Source organism: Fimicolochytrium jonesii, assembly GCF_025526975.1.
Source record: "Fimicolochytrium jonesii strain JEL569 chromosome Unknown EV422scaffold_43, whole genome shotgun sequence".
Lineage (NCBI taxonomy): Eukaryota > Fungi > Chytridiomycota > Chytridiomycetes > Spizellomycetales > Powellomycetaceae > Fimicolochytrium > Fimicolochytrium jonesii.
This window is the reverse complement of record NW_026515710.1, coordinates 69,888-97,825: the sequence shown is the minus strand read 5'-3', so window position 1 is coordinate 97,825 and position 27,938 is coordinate 69,888. Positions and strand designations below refer to the sequence as shown.

Below are 27,938 nucleotides of genomic sequence, written 5' to 3'. Positions count from 1 at the left end.
CGGCCCCTGTCAATCATGTCAATCACGCAATGGAGGCGAGCGACCAGGAAGCTTTTTGGGTGGGAAGGTTTCGGTCCTCACCGTCCACCTCACCCTCACCCTCAGGCCTGGGAAAAGTGCGTATAAAAAAGCCGACGCGTTCGTCTTTTCCCAGACTTTCACCTTCAGATCCCATATACCAGGCCCCGGAGAAAGCCACTTCCCACATAACCACGCCCATATCCACCTCCCAACCATGCGCTTCCTCACCCTCACGGTCGTCGCCGTCGCAAGCCTCTTCACCTCAACCCTCGCGGCCCCCTTGTCCCCTCACCAATTAGTCATCACGGCCTCGAAGCAGCCCCACGTGGAAGGCCACCGTCTCATCCAGTTTGGACCCCAGGAGACGAAATGGATGTCGGAGGAAGATGTGTTGGGCTTGATTAGGGATGGGAAGCATTTCGTGGATGTGACGGATGGGGATATTGAACGGGTTGTTACCGGGAAGCAGTTTGCTGCTGTTGCTCGTGAGTATTTTTTTGTCACATTCCCGTTTCGCTGAATGTTGGATTGAGGAAGCTTGGGTCCCCTGACATCTTGATTTGTTTCTCGCCTTCCCTCAGCCAAAGCCCTCCCAACGACCCTCACCCACCAAACCCTCGTCAAGGACCTCATCGGCCAAATCTCCCAAGACAACCTCAAGACCTTCCTCACCTCCTTCTCCACCGTCGCGATCAACCGCTACTACCGCGCCACCTACGGCCAGCAATCCGCCCAATGGCTCTTTAACCAACTGCAAGCCGAAGCCGACAAATCCAACCGCTCAGGCGGTCCAAACGTCACCGTGTCTAAATTCGCCCACTCCTGGGCCCAGTTCTCCGTGATCGCCACCATCCAGCCCCCACCCGGCGTGACCAACAAAGAGGAGGTCGTCATCGGCGCCCACCAGGACTCAATCAACGGCGCGAACCCCATGCGCGGAAAAGCTCCGGGAGTCGACGACGATGGTTCGGGTGTCTCAACCATCTTCGAAGCCTACCGCCTGATCCTGCAAAACAAGATCACCTTCAACCGCCCGATCTCCTTCATGTTCTACGCGGGCGAGGAAGCCGGTCTGCTCGGCTCGCAGAAGATTGTTGCGGACTACAAGGCGCGCAATGTCCCTATTTACGGCGCGTACCAATCTGATATGGCTGGGTGGACGCCGGCGGGCAAGGAGGAGATTATTGCCCTTGCGCAGGATTATGTGGACGCGGGCCTTACGGCTTTCTTGAAGAAGGTTGGCGATGAGTATGCGAGCGTGAAGGTGGTCGAGACCGAGTGTGGGTATGGGTGCAGTGACCATGCGTCGTGGACCAAGGCTGGATACCGCGCGGCGTTTGCTTTCGAGTCGTTGTTCGATGACTCGGTGAGTTCTTTTCCACTGGCATGTTTGTCGTTGGAAGCACGATCCTAATGAGCTACTTTACTCAAATAGAACCCCCACATTCACACCGCGGACGACACCCTGAAATACATCTCCTTCCCGCACATGGTCGAGTTCGTCAAGATCATCTTGGGATTCGCTATCGAGCTCGGGCAGGAGAAGTAGATTCGTAGCCTTCGTGGCATGACGTCTGGACTTTTTCTGTTCCCTTGGACCCTGCTTGTTTACCATTCTAGTGGTCTTAATCGCACCCCATGTAGAACTTTTGTCTACGCTGGTTAGATGGGACCATCCTTTTTATTGTATATGCTTCCGCCCCTTCTGAGACTACTATCCCCTTATACATAATGTCAACACGGAACCCTTATACCCCTGTGAATCGCGAAGGGGTTGCATATCACGCAGATGTCCGCGGCGTTGCAGTAAAACCGCGCATAGCCGCCTCTCCGGAAGAAGCGCCCTGCGTTCCACTCACGGCAAAGACTCTCTACACCCTCCCCACCACTTCAACACATCGCCCTGCCCCCTCGCCTCCCTCCCAAACCTCTCCAGCGTCCTAAACCTCACCACCCTCGCATTCTTCCCTTCATCATCCCCCACACTCCCCCTCAACGCCCGCTCAGCCACCTCCCTCTCCCGTTCCCTCACCACCTCCCTCGTCGCCCTCTTCCCCACATCCTTCTCAGCCCTATCAGCCCCCAACACCCGCTCCACCTCCCTCGCAGCCACCTCATCCTCCCCCCGTGTCGTCCATGCCCATCCGACCTCCTGCTGGGTGGTAGCCGGAAACGTGTATTTCTGTTTGGGGTACAGCGAGCGGGAGATGCGTGGGATGTCGTGGATGGAGAGGAGGTCGGCGGTGTAGGAGGTTGGCGAGGTGGTTAGGCCGGGGGGCAGCTTGGAGGGCAGGCCCGAGGCGAAGGCGCGGGGGACGGTGCTGGCCAGCGGGGGGAGGAGGGGGGGGCGGGTTGTTGGGTCCTGATGGGGAACAGATACGGAAGATGTCAGCGCTGGAAGTCGCCGTGCTGAAAGCCCTTCCTTCCGCCCGCGCGCTTCCCAATCACAGGCATCTTCCCCGACTCGCCCGTCCTGAACTCCAACCCATTCGGACCTTAGCCCCAGCAGAAACCCACCTTAGCATACAACTCCCGCATAAAGCCCCAATGCTTCTCCCAGTTGCGCGGCGTCTGCAGTTCAAGGTGGATGGTCTGGCGCCTACCGGGTGTCAAAAAGCATAGGCATCGTGAGCAGATGCTTTCACCCCGACCGGCATCTCCAGTAGTTGAACGTACCATATCGCAGCGTCATGCACCTGGTTCCGGACCCGTGGCTCGGCGGCTACTGCGTTGGGCATGGTTGGCACTGCGGGAGGAAGTCTCGATTGGTGGTCCTGCTGGTGCTTTTGTCAAGATGGCTCGGTCGTTGATAATTGGGTGGCGTATAGCGAGTGTTGCAAACGAAAAGGACCGGCGGAGACCGGCACCCTTAAGGATGCATTGCGCCGGAGATATTGCAGCGTCTTGCTCAGCGGACTTTCTGGGTTATGCTTAAAACGTTGTTCCGTTCCCTTTTTCCCCTCGTATTTTCTTCGCAAGATGCACGCGTCGGGACATCCGAGGATGTTCAGTTCATGTATTAGTTTCCAGTCAAAAACCGCGAAAGTTGCGAGGGTCTGAATTATGAACGTATGTAAGCTCTGATTTCCTCAAGATGCCAATATGTTATTCAAGCCAACATCCTCCCTCTCCTACTCCGATTGTTCTAGCGAGAAGGATGGATCCATAATCATCAGAAGTGAAAATCGAATGTCAAGAAAGCCCGTCACTCAAAAGTGTAAAAATCACTAAATGCTTTTGCGTTCCAGGTTGGTGGATGAACGGGAAGATGTCTTGCTAGAACTTGAGCAGTTACGCGGTCAGCCGGCCCAGGTGCGATGTTCGCATTTCGCGGTTCATATAGAGGGCCGACCGCTGACCTCGGGGGATGGGTACTAGATCAGAGAGATGACACCGAGCCCATTTCGGGATATACAGGGCGTGCTTTCATCCGTGACCTTAATGGATACGGGCCAGAGGACAGCAAGAGGGATCTCTGATCCGTCGGGGCGGAGACGTGACGCCCAATGCCAGACGATCATCCCACAGGAAGGGAGATCCAAGGCCAAACCCGACAGGAGAGGGCGTAGAGACCGTAGACGAGAGACGTCAGACGACGAGAGCGTATCCGGCTCCAGTTCCGCATCGCCGCCGTCCCGCGACGACGAAACCGAGCATCACCTCCCTCCTCGGCGGCCTCGCTGCACTCAGAATGCAAACAATTCATCATGGCACGTCCTCAAACGTGAAGCATACCCTGCTGCGAAGCAGGATGCAGATGGTCGAACAAACGGGCTTCTAGACTCCATAGCCGCGCTCCGCAAATCCTATCTGAGCCGAGGCGGGATGGAGAACGAGATCTTGCGCCGGATACAGCAATTGGAGATGGATGCGAGGGAGCTTGGGAGGGATCTGACACCACAGGTGCGTTGTGCAGCTCTTGCATTTTACTGGGAATTGACAATGTGGTGCACGTTTCTTATGTGTTTGTTGGTTCTTTCGAAAGAGAAGAATGCACAATGTTGGAGCTGTGGAAGCAATTGAATCTGGTATGGCGTGCTTATTCGAGAAGATTATTCTACGGGTGTTCGCTGAGCTCTTAGCAACAGTCAGAACCGTCCCTCCTCCAAAGGAGCCGAGTGGTAAGTCGCAGAAATCGTTCTAGTTTGGCTATTGCTCAAAGATGCCCACGACGCCACGACCAACAATAAACCCGCAACAGAAACCCTTGTCGACGATGAAGAGCTAACAAAGATGAAGCTCCAGCAAAAGAAATACCTCCTAAACGTACACCACGAGCAGCAACGCCGAAGAGCGGATGCCGAGCTTGCGCGTTTGAAGCTGTAAGTAACGCGTTCAGATCACCATATGAATTATCCCTTTGCACTCATATTTTGCACTAATAATGCTCGGAACGGTTTCAGCGACCTCACTACGACGAGATTGCAAGAAGCGAGGATAGGCGACGCGTTCAACATGGGCCCTGCATACACGCTGGACGACTTTCTATCTGTTTCGGGTGTGATGTATGATGCCAGTAGGGGGTTTCATGTTTTCTGGTAAGTGTTTTTGCTGCGAGTTACGTCTGGGAATCTCGTATCAGAGTGTTGCTCAACATCTCGCTCAACAGGGACTTCCTGAGCGGCATCCCACTCCAAGTCGCATCGAAACCCATCCATGTCTCATGGACGGTATGCGAGGGTCCCATGTTGCGAAGCCCCGTCCGCGAACTAAAGAAACGTACAGCGGCTTCCGATCCGTCTACGTTTCTTATGTACGCGGGTCTGGGGGAGAGTCATCCTGTCGTTGGGGTATGTGGGGCCATTTAAGCTTCAAGGGGGTCCCTCGAGGTCAGATGTTGATGTATTTTGGGTCATCACAAAAGGTTCCGCTACTCCGAACATTCCGACTAGTCATAACCCTCCACATCGAGGAGGAGACCGCACTTGCCTTCTCGTCCTCGTCAAAAGGGCGCTTGTACCCACTAGGCTGGACCAGCATCGACATCTTCACCGACACGCTGGAACTAGACCGCGGGGCGTGGCGGATCCCCGTGTTCTCGTTCCCGATCGACTTGCAGCTCCCTACCGCGACGCTCCACCGCACTCGGAAACCGATCACAGGGCTTGGTGTGTTTGTTCGCTTGATGGATGCCGGGTTGGCGGTTACGCATGGGCAGGCCGGGGTTAACCCTTTGCGAGACCAATTGCTGTATAAGAACAAGAGTTATGAGGAGTCGAGGTTTGGTTTGCAGGCGCGGTACCCTGTTGATGAGGTGCGGAGGGAGGAACGTAGGTTGTTGGGAATACCTGACCCGGAGGTGGTGGCACGGCAGCAGCAGCTGGAGGCGGAGGCGGTAGCGAAGGCGGCGGCTGCAGTGCCCAGGCCGCCGGTGATCATGGCGTTCGCTGTAGTGCTGGACGAGATACAGGGATTGCCGCAGGTGGCGTATCCTCGCGTCCGAGTACGGGTCGTTGCCGTCGACGATACCTTATCCCCAGAGGAAGGCATGGCCATTGTTTCGGACGTCGCGGAACCGGGACAGGTATCAGGCTCGCACGGCTGGCCCGACGCATACCCCCGTTACCCATTCTTCAACAACCAATGCTCGCCATCCCGCAAACTCACAATTGAAGTCCTCTCCGACACCCCCGACGACCCCTCCTCACCCGACCGTGTCGTCGCATGGTCTCAACTCGACATCTTCACCCAACCACCCGAACGGCAAGACCCAATAAAGCCACCTCTCGCGATCCGCCGCGGTGCCTTCCGTACCCTCCTCCTCAACGCGGATGAGTCTACCGGCCCGCTAATCCCCATTCCCGACGCGTTCGTTCTTGTACGGATATGCGAGCTGGACGAACCCGCGCTGCCACGACGTTTCTCGACTCCGCGACTCCTCACCCCGCCCGTCCCAGCCTTCGCATGGCTCGATGTTCCCAAACCCGCGGTGTCACCATCACCCATCCCATTCAAACCGGACCTGAAATTCAAGATCCGCATCGATGCGGCACGATACCTCCCCGACAACATTATCATCACTCAAATCGTCGGCGGGGTCCTAGACGAGCAGCATACACCCATCAAAGGCGTCGCGGAGTTTCGCACCCAATTCATGTTCGATACAATAGCCCATTCGCCGATATACGGACAAGCTTTCGAAATTCGCAGCGCGGAGACCTTGACGAGCGGGACGGTCGTGGTGTTGAAGGTTATGGCGTTGGCTCGTGATGGGCGCGTATACCTCGCGGGGAGCTGCGTCATTGACTTGTTTACTGACGGCAGTGGGAAGGGAGACTCTACCGCATCTGAAACGGTTCTGAATCAGAGAATGTGGCAACTTCCCCTGTACGTGGGAATGCCCGACCCCATGGAGCCGTTGACGACGGCGGCGCAGGAACGGAGGTGTAGAGTCCCGTGTGCTACGTTGTTGGTGATGGTCGATTCTGTTGGCAAGGAGGGGCAAGGTATGGTGGTTGCGGATATTTGTGACGTATACGCATGTGACTTCTTGCTGATATCCGTAATGGTTGTCCAGCATCGCCAACGAGAATACCGCGATACAGCGATGGCGCATACGTATCGGTCTACAGCCGACCGAATGCAGTCGAGCAGCGGCTTTATGCGGCGGTAACGAGCGAACGGAGGGATGTTACGGTGCGGAGACTGCTAGGAGGTATGAAGTACATGTCTAAGCCCACACGGAGTCGAACGTCCGGTTACGGTGTTCGAATTTCGCTTATTTTTACCATATAACGATAACAGAATCACCCGTTTTCTCGAAACTCATGGGCGCGGATGTAAGAGCGCTGCCCCTCTTACCATCCTGCGTGGTCTTCCACAACGTGGGCTAATATCTCCTCCTTCCACCAGCTCAAAGCCACCGACTTGAAACTCACCCCCGCCCTCCTCAAGCTCTTCTCCACCTTCCCCACACCCCTTTTCGACCCCACGCCCATCGCGCGATACAACCCACGCTACGGCTTTAAACTATCCGTCACAGGCGGCGAAAATCTGCGTGTTGAAGGGTTCGACGCCGCGATTGTGGGGTTATGCCCGCCTGGGAAGTTTTGGAAGAGCGATGGAGAGGGGCAGGAGCAGATGCAGAGCGTGAATTTGGATGAGGTGTTTGGCGTGGAGGTGGCGGGTGGGGGGAGGGTGCATGTACGTTCTGTCAACCGCGTAAAACTGTTCTTCGTGCCAATTTAACATTTCTCTAAATCAGTGGTATCATCGCCGTCCCTTCATGCCCTCGCTCTCTGCCATCATCGACGTGCGGTGCATGTCCCTCGACAACGCTGCACCGCCGTCGTTGCAATCGCAGGGGTGGACGGTGCTGCCTATCTTCACTGAAGATGCATATGTCAGGATGGGATGTTTCCAACTTCCGCTGGTAAGATATCACATCCCTCTTGATCGCTTTTCGCTAAAGCGTCCATCCGGGACATTGATATTGACACCCTCCGCCCCACCTCTTCCCACCCCGCAGTTCGACGGCACACCACCCCCTAAATTCATCGACGCTCTCCTCTCCACCACCACCACCACAACCACCCCGCCGCCCCCGCCGTCCCCACTATCCCAAATCATCGCGCAATCCCTCAAAAACAAAACGATCCGATACGCCGAGAACAAGACCGGATTTCCCTCGGTCTATGTCACTGTCGTGGACGCGCGGCGGGAGGAGGAGGTGCCGTTTTGGAGCCAGGTGAGACGGGGTTAGCGACTCACGGAACGTTGTTGATGGATCCCGTCAATGTTCTCCAATTCTTCCTCGACAATCGTATCACATACATCGCTCACATCAAATCCACCAATCTCCCTTAGCTGCCACCAAACCAATCCCACCTCCCCACCGACACACGCTCCAAATACGCGCGCCCGCCACCTCCCGGGGCCGTGACATCGAAAATGACACTCAAGAAACGCGGGTCGACGGCCGTTCCCGCCGCGGCGATACCTGTGCAACAGCAGGTGCGGATGGGTGTGGAGCAGCGGAGGGCTTTGATGGGGGAGTTTGTTAGGGTGAGTTTTTGCGAGACTGTGTGTGTGTGTGTGTGTGTGTGTTTGCGTCAAGGATAGTTCCGGTGGTTTCGTCGTTCTTTCGTGTGGGGTCAAGAGGGAGCGTCCTCGCGATTTTCTTACATATTTTCATTCTGATAGATAACGGGCTTGCCGCGATGGGAATAATTGCATGGCTCGCGTAGCGGAAGGAAGACCGGCTTCACCCGCCTTCAATAGGCCAGGCCTACTCCGTATTGTGATGAAAGTAGGAGGTTGCCCACCCAGGAGCGACATGAAACTCATGTTCAAGACTGGCAAGCACCAAATATGTTATTTTCTTCATTACAAACTCTCACTATACAAACTCATCAACCATTTCCCCCCGGCTGGCTATCCACACAATTTACACGGCAACTGATTCGCAGCCCTATGGTAAAGAGTTTTTCCATCTGTTTTTATAAATTAGTCTTCATCCCAGTCCTCGTTCTTCTTGACCTTGGGCCCTCCTGCCGGTTTGCTCATGATGATCTGATATAGGAGAGTGACGGGCATTGTGAGTGGTGGGTTCAGGAGGTTAGCAGAGTAAGGGGAAGGGCTACATGGCGACATTTACCTGGTCAACACTCAGAACCGTCAAAGCAGCGTGGGTGGCAAGCTTGATCGCAGAGTACTTGGCCGCCAAAGCATCAAAGACGAACTTCTCCTTCGCGTCCAGGATCCCGTTGTCCTCGCTCTCAATGTCGACACCCATCGCCGATTTGCCCTGGGCATGTGCGGCATACAACTTGGAGATGACCTCCGTTGCGTCCAGACCGGCGTTCTCAGAGAGGGTCCTGGGGATGACTTCGAGAGCCTCGGCGAACTTCTTGATTCCATACTGGTTCAGGCCGGGCGTCTTTTCTGCGATGGCTTGAAGTTGGCGGGCGAGCTCGATTTCAGCGGCGCCGGCTCCAGCGAGGACGCGGTTGTCCTTGGCAACGGCTTTGATGACGTTGACTCCATCGTCGATGGCGCGCTCGATGTCGTCGATGGCATTTTGTGTTCCACCGCGGATAACAATGGTCGCGGTCTTTGTTGCCTCCTCTTCTTGGCGGAAGACGGTGCAACGGTCTGATCCGATTTCCACAGTCTCGACAACTTCACAGTATCCCATTTCCTCGGCCATTGGCGCTCCCTATAGCGAAGCGAGGTCGGATCAGCTGGGAGAACTGGGACTTTGTTTTGTGAGTTCCGCGAAGCTTACCATCCGCGTCAGCGCTGTTGCTCCAGTGACCCTGCATAGCCTACGGAGGTCGAATTTGGACAGAATCTTGACGACGAGGATGTTATATCGGTTGGCGAAGTGAAGTGCAAGTTCACCAATACCGCTTCCGGTCACAATAACTTTCACACCCGCATCTGCGATTTCCCGGATCACGTCTTCAAGCTTGGACTCCTCTCCTTTGCTGAAGTCGAGCATCTCTTTGGCGTTGTGGATCAGTACAGTTCCCTTCGTCTCGGTCAACGCGATGTCGAGGGCGCATGTGAAGATGGCAACCTTCGCCTTGACGGCCTTTTGGACGACGCCTAGTGGAAAGCGAGACAGTAAGACTATTTTCCAAAGTTTCAGACCAAAGTCCGCGTATACGTACTCTCGGGTTCACGGCCAAAGACCATTCCCTTGACGACTTTGGTGTCGTGAATGCTTCCACCGAGGACTTTGACCACTCTTATGCTGTCGACATTGAAGTTGGATGGGTTCTTGGGCATTACTGTCAAGGCGGCCTCAACAACCAGTTCCGCTAACAGATCCTCGTATCCGTACTATAGGCAGCAGTGAGTTATGACGCTCCAATGCGTTGAACCCACAAGGAATCGTACCTGCTTCGCGGCGACAGCGGTCTTCACCACCTTCAGAAGATCCTCCCTACCGGCGACGTTGGTGAGAGTTTCCACAGGGATTTCTGGGACAAGACGGTTAGATTTAAACGTCTGCGTAACAAATGAGCATGCAATTGATGTACACTTACTGTCAAACAGCTCCAGACAGCTCTTGCTCGCGGCCCGGTATCCCTCAATGATGTCACTGGGGTGCAATCCCATCTTGAGCAGGTATTCTGCGCTCTGGAGCAGCTCGCCAGCGAACACGACAACGAAATTTGTTGCATCTCCCATCTGCCCAGTTTCGATAAATAAGTACGGGAGCTTCTTCTTGGCCCACTGAATAAGAAATCATTACCTCCGCTTCCTGTTGCTGAGAAGCCATAACCAGCAGCTTTGCCGCAGGGTGGATAACCTCAAGCTCTTTGATAATAGTGGCGGCGTCGTTCGTTACAAACAACTTTTCGAGGTGGTTGATGACCATTTTGTTACGTCCTGGAGAGCAGTTTTACTCGGGAAATGCCTTTGCGGACAGTCAATTCGAACAAGAGACAGGCATACCGTTTGGCCCCAGAGATGTCCTTGTGATCTGGGTCAATTCCTTGATAGCGGCAATATTTCTCAAGATCGCTTCGTCTACCCCTGAGAGGTGCTATACATTTCCGACGCCAGATGTTTAAGCACCGTGATCACGCAAGACCCATTGCCTCTATGGGCAGGTTGTCCCGAAAAGAATATGCTAGTGATCCAACGCACCTTGTACCCATCCTTGAGGAGCTGGGTGAACCCCGACTTTGGAATTTTCATCGCCATGGCTGCGACGTGTTACTTATCTGACTTGCTGAGAGCGGCTGAAAGAGGGACGGGTATGCTATACGGCGTACGTGCTTCGTGGGAACAACGTTCGATACACTATGTACACGTATGAGCTGGGTTATTTGGGTGATCTCCGTGGGAACTCGAAGCGAAGGAAGCGCAGAGAGCGAGTCCGAAATTCAGGAATTCATTGGAGATGCGCGTGGGGTCACGTGAAACTCAAAGCACTTTATTTGCACTTTTCATTCCTCCCCATTTCTGACGTTTCCCCACTGGTCGTGAACTCCCCAATGGCTTGCATCACCACCAAAAGACCAACCCTCGCATTGCAGGTGAAGCTCCGGTACTCCAGGTGTTGACTACTGCACAGTCTGTTAGCGTCTCCCTCTGCCTCACAGCCTTTTCCATACTGCGTTCGTCTCGCGGTATGTATCAGTCTTCTTCCAACCCATCTTGCAAACATCCTGCGATTCCCACGCTGACTTCCAACGCTTTGACCACAGACATCTACAACGAATATAACACATAGCTAAATAACATGCGGAGCGCAACGTGCAGCGCCGCGTTCCTTGTCGCGTCGGCCCTGTTACCCTTCTGCGCGGCGGCCACAACCACGCCATTCTTGTTATGGAGCGGCAAAACGTATGCATCTTTTTGGCGAATGTTTTCGTTCATTTTGGGCGGTGGGGATGGGCGCGCGTGTGCCGGGCCGACTATAAAAGCAGCCAGCGGTGGTGATCTTCCATCCGCCGTCTTGCGATGCGATGTGGCCGGCGTGGAGATGAGGGCTGGGCGTGGCAGTTGGAAGTGGGACCTATGGACCCCGTTGAAGGTTTCGAGTATCAACTGACTCAAGCCCGCTTGCGTGCACAGGCTGTCGCTTCCAAAGGAAATTGCACCAACCATCGAGCGTGCGGACGTTGGCAAGATTGTCGAAGGAACAGCATGCGCAAAATTCAACATTTTGTTTGCACAGGAGGACGTAAGCAGATTTCCTGAGACGCATGAATCTGTGACATCCTGCGAGATGGTCTAACAATCTCTCGCTTACTTTTTGATATAGCTACAGAGCCTTGATCTGATGCGTCTTCACGGCAGCACGCAGCGCTTACGAAAAGCCATTGAGGACTCCACCACCAAAATACAGGTGCCATTTGTGCCAGCAATGAGCTCAGACGCGGAAGACGTCGTTGGCTGGTTGCGAAGGTCGTGTGCGAAGAGGGAGGTTGTTGTTTCACGGCTCAGCGTTGGTACGTAGCGAACATAGCGAACATACCGGTGGTTTTGTTGAATGCTACAAACGTGCACATGTACTGCTCCTGACACCTGGCACCATCCGTGTTTAGACTCGGCGCTCCGTACGCTTTTTCGGGACACCGCCAACCCACAACTCCTCATCGTCCGTCTCCCATCTGCAGGCCACGCGGCTCCGTCCGACGGCAGCCCGCGTGACATCAGCACCCGCGCTGCCGTCATGGATAAGAACGACGAGTTCATCAGCTCCGTGCTGGACGAGGTCAAGAAAGTCGCGGGTGACGACTGGACAGCCGTGTTGACGGGACTGCAGTTGTCCGAGGCTGCCCTCTCTGTAAGTCCCTCTTCCTTAAACACATTATCTTTCGCACCCACTCATACTCAAACCCACCTTTCTTGTTTCACAGCTTCAAAGACGCAGCGCAACCCAACCCGCCCACCCCCTCCTCTCCGCACGCGCCGCAACCAACTGGACCGCGATCCCCTACAGCAAACGCCCCATCTTCCAGAAATACGTCTTCTTCAGCCCCGGCCTGTTCATGTGCATCACCGCCATGATCCCTATTGTTGTTGTGGCGCTGCTGGGTGTCAGGATTCTGATGAGTATTCAGACCCCGAGTCGGTTTGAGGGCGGGAAGAAGGATAAGTGAGGCTTCTGGGGTTTGCGCCATGGTGCATGGGTGCAGTGTGGGAGTGTAGGCGCAGAAACTGTTGGTGTTTGATTTTGTTGGGACCGTCTCCTTACGTGTTTGTATTGAGAAAACAAAATGCGAGTCTCAGTGCAAACTTCCAATGGTTTACTTGTTATTCATACCCAAGAATGAAAGCTGCCTAAGAGCGCTGCCCAATTTCCTTTCTTTTGCGGGCTGCATCGGGTATTCTGGCCGCTGGTTGAAAACTGACGCGAAATCCATCTCCTAACTCTGGAAGACTGTCAGCTCGACTCTAGAGTCCAAAGCGTTCCAAAAGTCCCGACCAATGTGCGCGCAAGGGAGTGTAGAAGGGGTGGAGCGTTAACCAACAGGGAGAGGGTTGAGATTGGGTTTCCGCCGGGGGTGTTTGGGGAGGTTATGAATGTTTGGAGGATTTCAATGAGTTTTCGATGGTGTAAGGTCGTTTTGAGAGGGTTACACATGAATGTATTGCGTTATGTCCATTATACCTTCTCGTTGTCGTCGGCGACATCTCGTCGCAGGTGGCTCCATCAGGTCTGGCGGAGGGCCGGAGGACTGGCACACAATGACTTTGATACTACATGAATCGACTTGTAGCTACATTTACGCTATCTAGAGCTTCGTAATCTCGATACACTTCTTTAATGTTCTACTACCTCCAAAAGATATCCACCACATGACACTCATCGATTCCCGACATGTTGCTCAGGACTCGAACTTGAGAGACACGGAGTTGACGCAATGACGTTCGTCCGTGGGTGTTTTGAACCCTTCGCCTTTGAAGACGTGGCCTAGATGGCCTCCGCACTGGTGCGAGAGGAAGAGTGAATAATGAGTACAACAACGGTAGGGACTTAGGTTCAGGGACATTCCTCTCCAACTCACAGCTGTGCAAACAATCTCAATCCGCTGCATCCCGTACGCGTTGTCTTCGTGGCGGGTGATGGCGCCTGGGATGGCGTCTGCGGTGGGGAAAGAAATGTGTGAGTGTGAGAACAAGAGTGAAAAAGGAAAGGCACAGCGTAGATGGGCATCTCAGGCGATCATCCTCATGTGCCAAGACGAATGCAACCCCGCCAAGAGTCCCAGACTTCAACTTCACCAACTCCGCAAACTCACCAAAGAAGGCCGGCCACCCACACCCCGAATCGAACTTTGTCGTCGACTTGTAGAGCGCCGCATTGCATCCCGCACAATGATACACTCCTAAAAGGAATCACAATCACAATCAGGCCACCCAATCCATCCAGTCCACCTCGAATCACCCTCCTTCCCAGGACATTCATACCGTCGGCTTTGTGCTTATTGTACTCCCCCGTCCCAGCAGCCTCGGTGCCCTTCTCCCTCAGCACCCGGAACTGCTCTTTGTTGAGGACCGCCCTCCACTGCGACACACAAGAAGTTTGTCAGAAGCGATCTCCGCCGTTCGGTTTGCGGAAGAATTGTGCGTACCTCGTCTTCGGATTTTTGTACGGTTGACATTGTTCTGGTTGCTGGTGTGCGGAGTGGGAGGTATGCGTGGTGGAAAAGAAGAGAGGGTCGCAGGAAGGATAGATGGGTTGTTGTTGTTGTTGTTGTTGAAGTTGAGCGGATGAAGCGGGGAGCGAGGTAGCGCGACATTCTTATGGAGCGAAACCGATGATGGAAGTTGGCGGTCAGTTAGTTCTATTAGTCAAAGACGCGTGCCGTAAGAGGGGGCGGAACAGACGCCGGAGGGCTTGCAACTGGGGAAAGAAGCCTCCTGTCCATGTCGTTCACTAACAAGACGCCTCACTGCACAGCCTTCCATTTCTTCCTGAGCCTACCCTTTACACTACAGTTAAGCACTATGATAATGATTTGTCCCTCTCCACAAATCCGCCACACATTTATCGCCCCTCGTACCTTTTCGGGATGGGATTAAGTCAGTGGCCCTGGGTAACTCAGGCGCTTCGGGCAATCTGGAAGAAAAGTGGGTGGGAGAGGGCTGGATGGCTGCCTGGTGCATGGTGGAGAGCTCTCGGGTGTTTGTTTTGACCCTTGTGGCCCGCTGCTTTGAGAAAGAGGATCTTGCTTGGGGTTTGGCATTTCCCGCTGGGAGATGGCTGCTTTTCTGGGGCATTTCAGAGTCGTTGAGGGTTAGCCTCATTGACGACGGGGGTGATTGGAGAATGTACACATAGAATAGGGACATCTTTTGGTCATCGATTTCACAAAATAGGACACTTCGGTACCATTCCCTTTTCCCCCAAAGTCTCTTCAACACCAGTTCGGGCCCGCATCCCAACTTTTCCCCACACTCCAACTTCGGGACAGCCTTCTTTCGAATGACGATACGTAAAGAGGCTTATTGTGATGCGAGCGACGTAAGGTTAGGCAGGTGACTTGTGCCCCCAATGGGACCGTGTGCGGGATCTCTGCTGATGCTGGGGACGTCGGGTATGGCGGGAGGTCCATGAATGACATGATTTCGTCAACGAGCGACTTTTTTCTTGGGCCGGGTCTCGTGCTCGTGCTCGGTCGGACGCGGCAGCGAAGAGTTGCGTTGACGGAGAAACTGGCGGAAATGAGGGCGTTTGAGTAGGTGGAAAAGGCCATGCGCGCAATGCCGTATCCGGTAGCGATGGGTTTCATCAGGAGAGGCATTGGTGGATCCGGTGACGATTGGATAGGGAGAAGATTCGATCCGTGCGATGCCGTATTCGCTTGCGTTGGGGATAACATTTGCTGGACTATGAGACCAACACCCCCTAGTCTGGACCCGTACTACCGCATAGTATGGGTCCAGATTAGGCAGCGAGGCGTGTCGAGAAGGGTTCTATTGGTGTTTTCCACTGAAGAGGCTGGTATATCGAGAGGTAAGCCCGCGAGGTATTTGAAGCGGAGGAGTGTGGTGCTGTTATCAACAATTTGAGAGCCGTAAAAAGGGCTGGGTTATGCCATGTCGACACCGGTACGAGAGGAAGCCTTCAGCTTGATTTACTCACCTTCGCTAACCCAAGGTAGAAGAAATCTTTGATGTATGCCCGCTTGTATGCCCGCTTGTACACCTTCTTGTAATGCCGCAGGTATGCCTCCAGCTCTTCAGGAGTGAACCTGTAGAGAACGGGGCTGTTGTTGTTCTTGGGCTTGGGCATGGAGTGCTTCGAACTCATTGAAAGTTCCGGGGGAGAAACTCACAACGGGTTGTTGCTGTTCGGCGAGGAGGGTTGACGAGAGAGGTGAAGACGTTGTCCATGTCCAAATAACACGCGCGGGGCTTGCCGACGGACCTTGCACGTTGAGAACAAGCCTCGTTTCCTTCGCAGACGACACATTCTGTAGGAACGACGGACCGGACGGCCTCGGACAGCCCTTCTTCGCCCAATCTGCCACGCAGAGACGTCAGATATCCGGTGCTCACGTCCCGCGTCCCGCAATGCTCCGGCAAACGCTCGCCCAAACCCTTGCCCGCCGGCCTATCCCATTCCTCACCTCTCGTCGCCACAAGCCCGTCTCACCTCGGCACACTCGTACCTGCAGTAGCACTGGACTTGCCTGGAGCGTGAGGAGACTGCACTCGACTGTTGGTGGTGGCAACTTAGGGGACGAGGGACGTGGCGCGGGCGAAGCGAGACCGGAGGGCAACGGAACACCGACAGCGCGGAGTGCCGTGAAACCGGTGAAGCCGATACCCAGAGACGACACGGTTCACCAGGTTGACAGTCAGGAAACGGAGGTGGAAGCCGGTGGACGAGACGATATTGACAGCTCGACCCTTTCGACAAATGCGACTGAGGTCGGGAAAGCTGCGGCGTTGGGAGGGGCTGAAGACGGGACGGGTTCTGGAGATATGATGGATCTGGGAAAACCAGAACACATCGTCGAAGAGACCTTGCAAGAGAGATACGTCAGAGGACTGCCTCAAGTTCTCGTCAAGCGGAAAGGATTGAAAGACCCTACGTGGGAGCCACTCAAGCATGTCGAGAAGACTCTTGATGTGAGGAACGAGAACAATGGGTCGGATGTGGTGACAGCTGCCGGAGAGAGTGGAGCGCCGGCAGTCAGCGTGGGGACGGTATCGCACTTGACGGATAGGGCTGTACCTATCAGCGAAAGTGGGGAGGTCGCTACAGGAATCCACGAGACGGCTTCACCGAGTACAGATGCGGCAGGCGATGTGAACGCACTAAACGCATCCACGGGAGAGATCAACATCCCACCCCCACCACCGCCGAAAGAGAAAAAAATGTCCGCCTCAAAACTCAAGAGCCTCGAAAAGCGCCACGCAAAGCAATCTCAACGCATCGAAGAAAAACTCTCCCGACTTGCGCAGCACCACCACCAAAACCCCATCCAACAAACTCCTGGCCTCACCACCCGCCCGATCTGCCCCGGCTGCGGCGCCGACTTCCAGTCTGCCAACCCGCTCGGGCTCGGATACCTCCCCATTCGCGCCACCGACGAAGCTGCCAAAGGAGAGAGCATTCACGCCCGCGCCGAATCCTCCGACGCCCTCACACCCCGCGAAGCCGCAACCCTCGCCCAACACCACCACCACCTCGCCCAAAACACCACCGACCCCGACGCCGACATCTCCGCCCTCGCCGAAAAAGCCTTCCTCGCCGGCACCCCACCGCCAGTTACACAGAAACGCACCATCTGCGCCCGCTGCTACGCCCTCACGCAGCACCGTCGGCTCACCCGCACCTACACACCTCCGCAAATGGAGAAGCTCCTCTCGACACTCCGCGTGCGACCTAACTGCGTCGTGGTGTGTATCGTCGACGCGGCGGATTTCCCGGCGAGTTTACTCACCGGCTTGTCGATGTTGGTTGGCGCGGAGAAACCGGTGTTGGTTGTGGCCAACAAGATCGATCTCCTGCCGACTGATGTGCCCCTTGCGACGGTCGAGCGGAGTGTCCGCAACCGGGCAGTCAAGTGGGGGATTGGTGGCGGTGTAACTGCATCACCGGCGTCGTCAACAAAACTGGAAAAGCAACCACGCCAACCATTATTGGATGTAACCCTAACATCAGCAACAACACTAGCCGGCGTCCCCGCCCTCTGCGAGAAGATCCGCGCCCACCAACAAGCCGGCCGCGACGTGTTCCTCGTCGGGTGCGCGAACGTGGGCAAATCCGCGCTGATTGGCGCTATGAGGAAGGTAGCGGGCTTGGATGTGAGTGCGGCGCCGACGGTGAGCGATGTGCCGGGGACGACTGTAGCAGTTTTCGATAGTGGGGTGGATTTGGGGGTTGGTACCGCGGAATTGGAAACGCCAGTAGACGGAGGAACACCACCACCACCACCACCGCCACGGAGACAAACCATAGGAAAGATCTTCGACACCCCCGGCGTGCACACACCCACGCAAATAACCCCGCTCCTCACCCCCGCCGAACTCGCCATCGCGACCCCCCAAAAACGTCTACTCCCGCACACAATCACCATTTCAGCGGGAGAAACACTCTTCGTCGGCGGGCTGTTCAGATTGGACTTCAAACCGCCTGATTCATCCCCCTCCTCCTCCTCCTCCTCCTCCTCCCCCTCTAACGACACACCCAGCCCCCCACCCTCAAAACTAACACTAACAGCGTACCTCCCTTCCCGCCTCCCCCTCCACCGCACAAAAACCACCCGCGCAACAGCCCTCTCCAAACGCCACCGCGGCACCATCACGCCGCAAATGGCCGCGCGGGTGATGCGGACGCGGAAGATGGCGGAAACAAACGTTTCGGGCGTTCTGGCGCCGCCGTTCAGCAAACCGGGCCCTGACGCCTCTTCTGCCTTTCCGGAGCTGGAGGTCGCGTTGAGGGTGACGGTTCCGACGACGCATGGCAGTTCTAGAGGCACGACACCAGCAGCGTTGCCAAAGACGGCGGGTACGATACCACAGACGCAGACGCAGACCGGCCCGATGGATATATGTCTCGGCGGTGTGGGCTGGATCTCTGTTGCGCCGACGGTGCGGTGGAGACGGACGGTCGTGGAGGTGTGGACGCCGGCGGGGATGGGGTGTGTGCAGGTGAGGGAGAGGGGGTGGGTGGGGTTGGGAAAAGGCATGGGTGAGGCGAAGCGGAGTGGGGGGGAGATGGGACGGGATCGGGGTCGGGGTGACCGGATGAGGCGTGAGGGGACCGAAGGTACGGATGAGAGGCGTGAGGGTGAGGCAAGGGAGCCGATGGATGGGAGGGATAGGCACGGGAGTGCTGGGAAGTACCCGCCTAAGCGATCACGGAATGACGCCGGCGGGCCGAGGGGAGGGCCAAGGGGCGCTGAAGGGGGTGGAAAGCGGTGGACGCGATCTTGATTGCACCTATCGTTTTAGTGGGCTGGACGACCACACATGTACTATAAGGCGTATCCCACCCAGTCGGCGTAAACCCCAAAATGCACACCCCCAACGGTCCGAATCCGCTTTAGCCATGCACGAATCTGTAAATTGCAATAACTAATATAACCATACGAGGGATTCCAGAACAGCTGTCTTGCAAGTTCTCTATTAGTATCCTGGATATCCAAACTGTACAGAACCCCCCAAAAAGCGTGTATTCCCCAAAATGCTATTCAACCCTGGTCAAACCCCGCGCCCAAAAAAAAACCACCTCTAGTCACGCTGCGTGGACTGCCCTACGCCCCACTCCCGCCCCCACCACTCCCTCCGCCACCCCTCGCGAAGAACCCCTTCCTCTTCCTCACCCCGCCAATCCCCCCACGACTAAACTCAATATACGCCATCGAATCCCCGCCCGAAATACTCTGCAGCGTCCCCGTCCGGCGCACCGAGACCCCCGTGTCAAAGAACGATCGCGATGTAGGTTGGTGTTGTTGCGGTGCCGCTGGACCCCCCCTCCCTCTTCGTGTTCCTCGCTCGTCACCGCTACTACCGTCATCGTCGGTGTCGTCGTCCTCGGCGTTAGATACAAGCACGGTATTCAGCAACTCGATCTGTTTCTGCTGCGTCGCATACACCAGATCCGGTAAACCCTCAATCCCCTCCAATCTCGTAATGATCTTGAAATGATACCCCTGATCAATCAAAAACTGCTGCCGTTTGGCGGCATAATACACCTCAAGTGTATCCCTCGACACCAGTGAGTAAAAGTACGCATTGAAGCCTTCCTCGCTCCGTTTCTTGGCGCGGAGGATCCGGCCGAGTCGTTGCGCTTCCTGGCGACGGGATCCGTAGTGGGAGGATATCTGGATGAGCACGGTCGCTTCGGGGAGGTCGATGGATGTGTCGCCGACTTTGGAGAGGAAGACGGTGTTGATGGCGGGGTTGTATTGGAACTGGTTGAGGATGCGCATGCGTTCCGCGGGGGAGGTGCCGCCGTAGATGTAGGGTTTGCTTAAGCGGGTCGCGTAGTGTTTGAGTGCAAAGACGTTATCGGAGAAGACAATGACTTTGTCGCCGCGGGCTTCGTGGAAGTCGATGAGGAATTGGCAGGCTTGCAATTTACGCGGGTTCATGACGAAGAGCAGCTGGCGTTTACGTGAGGACGGTTCGCGGAGGTACTCGCGGTAGAACTCGGTTGTCATGGGACACCAGACCTCGGCGCACTGGACGTTGGCGATATGGCCCTTGCGGGCGAGGTCCATCCAGTTGGCTTCGAACAGTTTGGGGCCGATGAGGTAGTTGAGATTGGTGATCTTGTCGTCTTCGCGGACGAGGGTTGCGGTCAGGCCGAGTTTGGCGTGGGCGGCGATGATGGTGAGGACTTTGCGGAACATGTCTGCGGGGACGACGTGGACTTCGTCGAGGAGGAGGAATCCCCATTCGCGGGATTGGATAAAGTTCATCATCTGTTGGGCGTCGTAGGCGCGTTTGCCTGTGAAGGCGACCATGGTGTACGTGGAGATCATGATTCCGGCGTCGCCGACGAATTTTTCTTTTTCTTGTTGGGTGAATTTGGCGACTTGGCCTTCTTTGACTGTTGACCAGGTGCGGAATTCTTTGGCCCATTGCTCGACGGAGACGGAGGATGTGCAGAGGACCAGACAAGATTTCTTGATTGTGCACGCGGCTGTGACGCCAACGAGGGTCTTGCCGGCGCCGCAGGGGAGGACGATGATCCCGCTGCGGGCGCGGCCGTTGCCGAACATCTTGCTGAGGGATTTTTCTTGGTAGGGGCGCAGGGCAGTGGCGGGTTTGAGGTCGATGTCGAGGTTGGGGTTTGCCACGTCTTGACGGAAATCGTATTCTTCGAGGGTCGGGTAGGAGAGCTCGCTGCAGCGCTTGCGGACCGAGTCGACTGAGGTTTTCGCGATCTCGAAGGATCGGACGAGCTGCTCTTGCTGCTCGGTGTCCTCGTCCGCGTCCTCGTTGTCGATGGTGATTACTGATGCGAACTGGTTATCTGAAGCGCTGGCAGGGTCGGCGAGTCGGCCACTGTCCACGGCGGAACTCCTGCGCTCTGTTTGATCCTCGGAGGAAGCGCCTTGCTTCGCCGCCGGCTGCTGCCCATTGGCTTCCCCTGGGTCTGTGGAACCGCCGTCGTGCTGGAGGTCGTCATCGTTGAAAAGATCAAACAGCTCCAAATCGTCGGGAAACTCGTCATCAGGTACGTCCATATCCTCCGGCACGTCCCACGCCGAGTCTGCCTCGTCTTCGGGATAGAAGCCAGGTCCCGCAGGAGCAGCAGCTTTCTTTGGTTGCTCAGATTCCTTTCGATTCGGTTTGTGCTTTTGCGAGCTATCTTTCGTTCCTCTTTCTGTTCCTGCTGCAGGCCTTGTTTTTGCTTCAGACGTCGAGTTCCCCTGTTTTCCATTCACCATCGGCGTTGTGCCCACCTTTCCACCATTTGGCGCCGCAAACCCAGCAATGGTCAGCCCAGCCGCATCCGGCGCCCGTTCCGTAAACAGCACATCATCCTCCGTCTCCGCCTCAACTCCATCAGCCGCCACACGACACGCCCTAATTTTCTCATCCCTCAACAACGTCCTCAAAACGCCCTCATCCGCACTCTCAATCCAATACCTATTCCGCTTCAACACCAACTTGATCTTCCCACAAGAAGCCGTATTCGTCCTAATAAAATCCTCCAACGACGGCGGCAGGGGGCATTTGCTCAACCGGTTCAAAACCTCAATTATCCCCTCGGTGTCCAACCCGACCGATACGGCGGCATACAGGGAGTACTCGGTGAGTTTGTACTCATGCACACGGTACGGCCGCGAGATGGGTTCAGACACCGCGATGAGGAAGTCCTGCGCTTGCTCGGCGATGGGGGAGAAGGCTTCGAGGATGATGCGACCGTCGCCGAAGACCCAGAGCGGCCGCGCGGCGTGGTCGGGTTTTAGAGGGAAGCGGGAGAGGTCGGCTACGGCGAAGAGGGTGCCGATGGAGCGCTGGAATTGGCCGAGTTTGAGATTGTCGAGTTCGTCATCTGAGTTGGCGTCGTCGTCGATGTAGTCGACATTTCGTGATATCGTTGTTTGGGACGGCCCAGTCTTTGATGTCCTGCGAGAAGCTGAACCCCCATCTGCCCGCCTCCGTTTCACCGGCTCTGCCTCCTCCTCATCTTCTTCATCAACCACCGAATTTCTCTTTCGCTTGGTGTCCCCACCAATACCCTTGCTACTCGTCCGCCTCGGTGCATCCGCACCAGTATGCCCCGGACTCCACGCGCCATCTCCGTCTCCGTCCTCGCTGTCCACCACCACCACGTCGTCACCCTCTTCATCAGAGTCGTCATCGTCCACTATGAAAGCCCTGGCTGTCCTCTTCGGCGTTCGTCTTTGCGAGTTTTGTGTTGGTTGTTGGGCGGATGTCGCGCCACTATGCCGACTAGATCTTCTTAGGCGGGAAGACTCCCCTGACATTGCGGGTTGGCGGGCTAAAGGTCGAGGGGGCTTGAAGGGGTATCTACGTACTATCGACTTCAAGGGAGGGAGCCACTCGCCTGATAGCGCTTGGAAAGGTACAGTATACATACCAAGTGGGAGTGGGCTCAGTGGGGATGGGTGGAAGTGCTCGCGAGGGTGGCTGTGCATGCAATAACGCACGCCATTCCGACAGCAGCCTCCCGCCTCCGACCCTGTCAAACAACCAACTTCACAAACCGCTCGTTGCAAAGTTATAGCTCACTACGTAGGATAAGTAGAGTGAGTGGCCAAGTGAAGCTGCGTTAGCGAGCTTGGAGGTTGGGGTGATGATGCAGATGACATGAACTCTTGACCATCAGCCCTCATCGCAATTGATAGAAAATATCAAATACAGACGTGTGGTGGCACCCCGTCTCCCCGTCACCTCCCCTCCCTCCTCCCCCTCCCCCTCTGCAAACAAAACAACGCAGCCGGCAACGTAATCGCCACCCCCACCCCCTTCCTATTCCCACCCCCAGCCCCACTCATCTCCCCCAAACTCGTCGAAAACCGCTCATTGATACACTCCACGTTTATCTTCATTGGTTGTTTGTGCGGTGGGTGTCTGTGGATTGGTGGGGTTGTGGTGGACCCAGAGTCCATCGGTAACTCCACACCCTCCCCATCATCATCATCATCCCGTCTCACGGGATGAGTAAGCCGGGGATCCGAGTACGCCCGTTTGGGCACCGCCAGTCGGTCTACCCACGGTACCGGCATCGCAGGCAAGCTTCCCGTCCCCGTCCCGCCCACCAGATTCCCCTTCGACAAAGTAGAAGCAGCAACCCTCCCCTTCCGCCACCGCTCAAGTTTAGAGATCTTTTCTTCGTCCTCTCTCCGTTTTGTAGCGATGTATTCACGTCGCCGTTTGGTGGAGAGGGTCTCGGTGAAGATGTTGGCTGCTTCGTGTTGAAGGAGGAGGTAGTGGGCTAGTTTCGCTTCGGCTTCTGCTTCTGCCTGCCCCGGTTTGGTATTCGGAGATGACGATGATGATGATGACGGAGGCGGGTAGATCCGTCTCCACCCGCCCAACTTTTCATTTTCCGTCGCTTCCAGCTTCGCGAGCTCCGAGGGCGGGTAGAGGGCGTGATAGGCGGTGAGGGCGGCGTGGGCTTCTGGTGAGAGATGCGGTGGTGGTGCTGTTGTAGTGTCAGAGGTGAGCGGCCGTGAGAGGTCAGTGTGGGACGTTGAGGTCGAGGACGGCGGGGTTGGGTAGAGTGGTGTGCCCGGTTTGCTCGTGTCTGCCGCCGAACTCGGTTGCGGCTTCATCACCCCCACATCATCCGTCCTCACACCCGCCGCAGCCTTCCCTCTCCTGCCCGCTTTGCCACCCTTCCCCCTGACAGCCCGCACATCAACCAACCCGATCGCATCGCCAATAACCCCCCGCTTGATCTCCGCATCCAGCGCGCTGTCGCATGTGAAACTTGGCGAGTGGTTAACTTCCAGCACCCAGGGTTTGAGCTTGTGGTCGAGGAAGATGTCGAAGCCGAGGATCTCAAAGCAGGGTGAGGGTGATATAGTGCGTTGGGGTGGTTGTTGTTGCTGTTGCGGTGACTGAGGTAACGTGGTGTCTCCGGCAGAGGGTGATTTCCCTCCGCCCCTCGGAAACCCCGCCCTCACATTCCTCACCAACTGCGGCTGCACCGTCAACAATGTCTTCACAACCACATCCCCCACCCTCCTCCACAGCCGTTCCACCTTCTCCCTCCCCACCCGTTCCTCCAGCACCCCCAACACACTCCGAATACTCCGCTTACTCCCCCTCCCCTCCCCAACATCATAATCAAACCTCCCCGAATGCTTATTAATCGCGTAATTCGTCAAATGCATGCACACGTCAGCTAGATTCGACTCCCGGGGCTCGTGGTAGGGGGAGGTAGCGAAACGCGCGAGGCCATCGTGGTAGAGGAAGATGCGGAGCGGGTCGACGGAGGTGACGAGCACATACACCCTCAGATCAAACTTGAACCCGTCGATCAGGCACGGGCGGGGGAGGTACGTCTGCACAATCACCGAACTCATCCCGCGTAGCTCCCTCACGACCCCCTCCAACTCCGCCGGGTCGGATATCAGGAAGATCCCTTTGCCCTGGCATCCGTGGTCCGGCTTCACGATGTAGCATTTGCGTGATTTTTTGGCGGTGGCGTGCGAGGATTTGAGATCGGTGTATTCGAGGGGGAGGACCCATGTGCGCGGGAAGAATTTGGCGTCCGAGGGGAAGAGGCGGGAGAGACGGGCGAGGTTGCGGGCGAGGGAGTCTTTGCGGCAGATTTCTTGCATGCCGGGGAAGTGATTTATGAATGTGTGCGGGGGCCTGCGGGATGGAATAAATTAAGCGAGATTTGTGGATATCTAGTTAGCCGTCCCCTTCTTGACTCCCCCGCAACTCACATGTTAAGAACCCGTTCAACGCTAACCCCCGTATCAATCCAAAACAGCGTCCACCCCTCATTTTCATCCTCCTTCGCGATACGAAACCCTTTCCGTTCGCAGCATTCGCGCACGATGGTGTATTTGCAGTTGAGGAGATTGGCAATGACGGGTGGTGGTGGGCGTTTGCGGGGAGGCAATGTGGTGCTGCTGGGACGCGGGGGTTTGTTTAGTGGTGGGATTGGAGAGGGTTCGAAGGCCCGTGCGGGTCGGGTTCTGGGTAAGACCATGACCGTGCGGCCGGCGTGCTCGGAAGTAGAGAAAGGGTATGGCCAGGTATCGAAGGAAGAATGACCGCAGCAGCGACAGCCCCACTTATGATTTCCTCTATATCTATTCTAATCTTCTGCCAAATTCACAGTTTTTGGAAGAGGGAGTTGTCTGCGAGTGTTGAAGCGGGAATACTGTCATTAGTGGCTTAGACGGTTTGTCACGCTAATTAACTCGCGCCAATGTCCTTTCGATCTTTTCCTCACACTGACTGGGCGACGAGGACTCCGAGGGAAGAAGAAAGAGTACGGTGAAAATGCCGGCCTTGGTTTTTTATTCGAAATCACAGCGGAGAGGTACATGTCGAGGGTATCAGCATTGATAACGCACTTCGTGTACAATGAAAACTGTTTCACAAACGAAAGCCGGTAAGCAAACTGAAAATCACATCCGTCAAGGATGCAGCCGAGTCATATTGGTGTCAAAAAAACTATGGTACAAGGTAAGAAGGATAAGAAACTAGGGGTGTGGCAGCGACAATATCAACAGTTTCACGGATTGCGCCAAGTCCGCTCATACATCCCATCCGAAACCCAAATCAATCACTGATTACAAGGCGCCGCACAAATCATCTGCAACATTCCCCTCCACTGCTTCGAAAACCACGTCTCCCCTCCCCTCCCATTCTGATGCGCCCATGAATGTATCTCCTCGCCATTCGGCGAATGGATATCGATATCGGACTCGCCCATTACGACCAGATCGTGGTCGTCGTGGTCGTCGTCGAAGGAGAGCTGTTTGTAGGCGACGGGGCCGGGGGGGAGGTAGAGGGATGGTCGGCCCATTTCGGGGAACTGGGTGAGGGAGTCTTCGCGGGTTTTGGGGACGGCTAGTTCGGCGGCGGGGGCTGCTGTTACTGTTGATGATGTTCGCTCGGAGATGGTGGGCCCGCTCCCGTTAGGGTTCTCCTCCCCCGCCGTCCCGTTCGGTGTTCGTCTCAACCCTAAATCTGATGCGACGACCGCCGTCCCTCTTAATGGGGACGTTCGAGCGCTCCGCTTGCCCCCGCCGCCGCCCATATGCCCCATTTCGACGCTGTCGGTGTCCCATGACTCGTCGTAGTTTGGTATACTCTCTTCAGCTAGGTCGCCTACTTGGCCGTCGAGACGGAAGTCGGTGCCTATGCGCAGGTCGTCGGGGTCAAGCAGCTTTGCGGCTGTCAGATGGCGCAACTCTAGTGGTTGTGGATGGTGTGGTTGTTCCATGTCGTTGATAAAGGTTATTAGAATCGAAGCAGGGTATGTGTTGGATGTGGGCAGAACCAATCTTCCCTTGCTGGAAGACCTCAGAAGCGCTTGAGACTGCGTCGCTAATACGGCCTGCACTGATCTTCCTTGGCGCCTGTTGACTTCTGACCTTTGTTGCAGCGTAGGGAGACGAGCTCTTCGACTTCAGCGCAGTCGACAAATACACTTCACACGAGTGCGACGATATTGTCGGCGTATCAAGCAAGACGATAGGACTGCGAACGACGGCTAGTATGCTCCTTGGTGGACAAAGACGGACCTATTTGGGGGACTCTTTTTGCGAGTGTTTGTGCTGGTGGTAGTGCTTTATTAGAGTTTTGAGGAAGGAGATGAAGCCTCACTCGGCGTTCCCTGTGTCGCCTCGCCCGTCGTCCCCCCGGAGCTTCCGACACGTATTTAACCTCACGCGCGCACGTGACTCGCTGCTCGGTTTAAATGCAGTCCTGGCCGCCGCTCGTATTCCCACGCAACCGGGCGACGACAAACAACCACCACCATTCGGCACAAGTAGATCAGCTCTTCCAACCCCACTTACTACCAGGCGGGAGAATGGTCTACGTCGACGTCTGGGACGACTACGAGCGCGCAGTAGAGAAGTTATACCTCGCCGGGCCTCTCAAGGTAAGTGCCGCATCTTGGAAACTTGGAGTGGATGACTTGGGTCGAAGGCGAAGTTCGGGGCGGACGAGCTTCTAGGACAATTCACTCAGATTCTTTGCGCTCTCTGAAGACCCGATATGTCTCGAAATATCGTCATAAGGACGGCAAGCTCGTCCTGAAGGTGTTTGACGGCGCAACAGTAAGTTCCCACGCGATGCACTTCCCGAAACCCCGCATCAAAAGTGCTCACATGTCTTTTTACAGTGCCTGAAGTTCCGCACGGATCGCATACCAGACCTCCGCAAGTTTGAGCGTCTCAACCTCTCCCTAATGACGCGGATGCAGGGTCGGACTCCTGCACCTCCCGCACCACCAGGTCAGCAGACAACGGCGGCGACTGCCGCGGCGGATCAGGGCGTTGTTCCAATGGATATAGGTGAAGGTAAGGAGAAGCAGGGAATGGTTTGCAATCAAATTACTATGGTGGCGATGAGTCAGGTTCTCACGGTCGCTTTCCACATTCCCAGGTTCATTAGCGTCGAAATCACAAACTCAATCGAAAACAGCGTCATCGACCAGCCTGAATGCTGGGCAGAAGGGCGGGAAGGGCGGCAAAGGGAAGAAGAAGAGAAAATAGAAATGCGGGAGGGGCGTTTATTTCTTTTTGGAGTGGAAGCAGGGATATCATGCGGGAACGCGAGCACCCGCGGAGAAACGATTGTACTTGCATGTTGAGTGCGATTGGGTGGTGGTTCGCGAGGTTTGGGTGGGCTCTTGGCCGGATGCGGGAGCTGTTCATCGATGACCGAGAACTAGGAGTGCGTGGAATCGGTCGGACATGGAGACTGGTGCAGGGACATGTTTCGGTTTGCGGGCAGGTGGATGTGCAACCTTTCAGGCCAATCCGTCACCAAAAGTCCGGGGCGATTTGGAGATCGGTCAGCGGGAGTCGCTC

General features: G+C 55.8%; 11 protein-coding genes across 11 annotated transcripts; 5 read left to right on the top strand and 6 right to left on the bottom strand.

Moving 5' to 3' along the window:
• The first annotated feature begins 79 nt into the window (after nucleotides 1–79).
• On the top strand, nucleotides 80–1,661 carry EV422DRAFT_336675 (uncharacterized protein). The gene is made up of 3 exons (XM_053066413.1): nucleotides 80–506; nucleotides 603–1,387; nucleotides 1,457–1,661. Exons 1-3 carry the CDS (start codon nucleotides 236–238, stop codon nucleotides 1,568–1,570), a joined length of 1,170 nt encoding a protein of 389 aa, XP_052920911.1. The 5' UTR covers nucleotides 80–235; the 3' UTR covers nucleotides 1,571–1,661.
• Nucleotides 1,662–1,876: 215 nt separating this feature from the next.
• On the bottom strand, nucleotides 1,877–2,759 carry EV422DRAFT_572284 (uncharacterized protein; the record flags this gene model as incomplete). The annotated part of the gene is made up of 3 exons (XM_053073095.1): nucleotides 1,877–2,383; nucleotides 2,539–2,620; nucleotides 2,698–2,759. 3 exons carry the CDS (start codon nucleotides 2,757–2,759, stop codon nucleotides 1,877–1,879), a joined length of 651 nt encoding a protein of 216 aa, XP_052920910.1.
• A 305-nt stretch (nucleotides 2,760–3,064) lies between these two features.
• EV422DRAFT_336650 (uncharacterized protein) lies at nucleotides 3,065–8,301 on the top strand. The gene is made up of 16 exons (XM_053066411.1): nucleotides 3,065–3,090; nucleotides 3,171–3,333; nucleotides 3,400–3,924; nucleotides 4,007–4,049; nucleotides 4,110–4,142; nucleotides 4,223–4,343; nucleotides 4,425–4,559; nucleotides 4,631–4,811; nucleotides 4,886–6,467; nucleotides 6,539–6,676; nucleotides 6,766–6,800; nucleotides 6,874–7,164; nucleotides 7,226–7,393; nucleotides 7,490–7,708; nucleotides 7,828–8,025; nucleotides 8,164–8,301. Exons 2-16 carry the CDS (start codon nucleotides 3,253–3,255, stop codon nucleotides 8,188–8,190), a joined length of 3,777 nt encoding a protein of 1,258 aa, XP_052920909.1. The 5' UTR covers nucleotides 3,065–3,090; nucleotides 3,171–3,252; the 3' UTR covers nucleotides 8,191–8,301.
• Nucleotides 8,302–8,466: 165 nt separating this feature from the next.
• Nucleotides 8,467–10,677, bottom strand: EV422DRAFT_501875 (chaperonin Cpn60/TCP-1 family; the record flags this gene model as incomplete). Its single annotated transcript, XM_053068230.1, has 9 exons — nucleotides 8,467–8,532; nucleotides 8,618–9,178; nucleotides 9,248–9,570; nucleotides 9,636–9,807; nucleotides 9,865–9,947; nucleotides 10,014–10,158; nucleotides 10,223–10,359; nucleotides 10,426–10,516; nucleotides 10,621–10,677. The coding sequence occupies 9 exons, from the start codon at nucleotides 10,675–10,677 to the stop codon at nucleotides 8,467–8,469; spliced, it is 1,635 nt and encodes a 544-aa protein (XP_052920908.1).
• A 762-nt stretch (nucleotides 10,678–11,439) lies between these two features.
• Nucleotides 11,440–12,584, top strand: EV422DRAFT_510180 (uncharacterized protein; the record flags this gene model as incomplete). Its single annotated transcript, XM_053068909.1, has 5 exons — nucleotides 11,440–11,519; nucleotides 11,554–11,662; nucleotides 11,744–11,930; nucleotides 12,027–12,268; nucleotides 12,342–12,584. The coding sequence occupies 5 exons, from the start codon at nucleotides 11,440–11,442 to the stop codon at nucleotides 12,582–12,584; spliced, it is 861 nt and encodes a 286-aa protein (XP_052920907.1).
• Nucleotides 12,585–12,965: 381 nt separating this feature from the next.
• Nucleotides 12,966–14,260, bottom strand: EV422DRAFT_547669 (peptide-methionine (R)-S-oxide reductase family protein). The gene is made up of 5 exons (XM_053071612.1): nucleotides 14,061–14,260; nucleotides 13,897–13,993; nucleotides 13,728–13,814; nucleotides 13,494–13,570; nucleotides 12,966–13,415 (listed from the first exon to the last, which is right to left on the bottom strand). Exons 1-5 carry the CDS (start codon nucleotides 14,226–14,228, stop codon nucleotides 13,314–13,316), a joined length of 531 nt encoding a protein of 176 aa, XP_052920906.1. The 5' UTR covers nucleotides 14,229–14,260; the 3' UTR covers nucleotides 12,966–13,313.
• A 2,071-nt stretch (nucleotides 14,261–16,331) lies between these two features.
• EV422DRAFT_336504 (uncharacterized protein) lies at nucleotides 16,332–19,039 on the top strand. Its single transcript, XM_053066409.1, has 2 exons — nucleotides 16,332–18,561; nucleotides 18,703–19,039. Exons 1-2 carry the CDS (start codon nucleotides 16,420–16,422, stop codon nucleotides 18,877–18,879), a joined length of 2,319 nt encoding a protein of 772 aa, XP_052920905.1. The 5' UTR covers nucleotides 16,332–16,419; the 3' UTR covers nucleotides 18,880–19,039.
• Nucleotides 19,040–19,199: 160 nt separating this feature from the next.
• Nucleotides 19,200–22,391, bottom strand: EV422DRAFT_501871 (DNA repair helicase rad25; the record flags this gene model as incomplete). The annotated part of the gene is made up of 2 exons (XM_053068229.1): nucleotides 19,200–21,007; nucleotides 21,368–22,391. 2 exons carry the CDS (start codon nucleotides 22,389–22,391, stop codon nucleotides 19,200–19,202), a joined length of 2,832 nt encoding a protein of 943 aa, XP_052920904.1.
• Nucleotides 22,392–23,142: 751 nt separating this feature from the next.
• Nucleotides 23,143–25,373, bottom strand: EV422DRAFT_581776 (tubulin-tyrosine ligase family-domain-containing protein; the record flags this gene model as incomplete). The annotated part of the gene is made up of 2 exons (XM_053073385.1): nucleotides 24,828–25,373; nucleotides 23,143–24,750 (listed from the first exon to the last, which is right to left on the bottom strand). Coding segments are annotated over exons 1-2 (1,875 nt in total), but the record flags the coding sequence as incomplete, so codon positions are not given.
• A 60-nt stretch (nucleotides 25,374–25,433) lies between these two features.
• EV422DRAFT_547661 (uncharacterized protein) lies at nucleotides 25,434–26,718 on the bottom strand. The gene has a single exon (XM_053071611.1). It carries the CDS (start codon nucleotides 26,339–26,341, stop codon nucleotides 25,679–25,681), a length of 663 nt encoding a protein of 220 aa, XP_052920902.1. The 5' UTR covers nucleotides 26,342–26,718; the 3' UTR covers nucleotides 25,434–25,678.
• A 214-nt stretch (nucleotides 26,719–26,932) lies between these two features.
• On the top strand, nucleotides 26,933–27,620 carry EV422DRAFT_572274 (signal recognition particle, SRP9/SRP14 subunit; the record flags this gene model as incomplete). The annotated part of the gene is made up of 4 exons (XM_053073094.1): nucleotides 26,933–27,004; nucleotides 27,114–27,182; nucleotides 27,248–27,425; nucleotides 27,511–27,620. 4 exons carry the CDS (start codon nucleotides 26,933–26,935, stop codon nucleotides 27,618–27,620), a joined length of 429 nt encoding a protein of 142 aa, XP_052920901.1.
• Nucleotides 27,621–27,938: the final 318 nt, after the last annotated feature.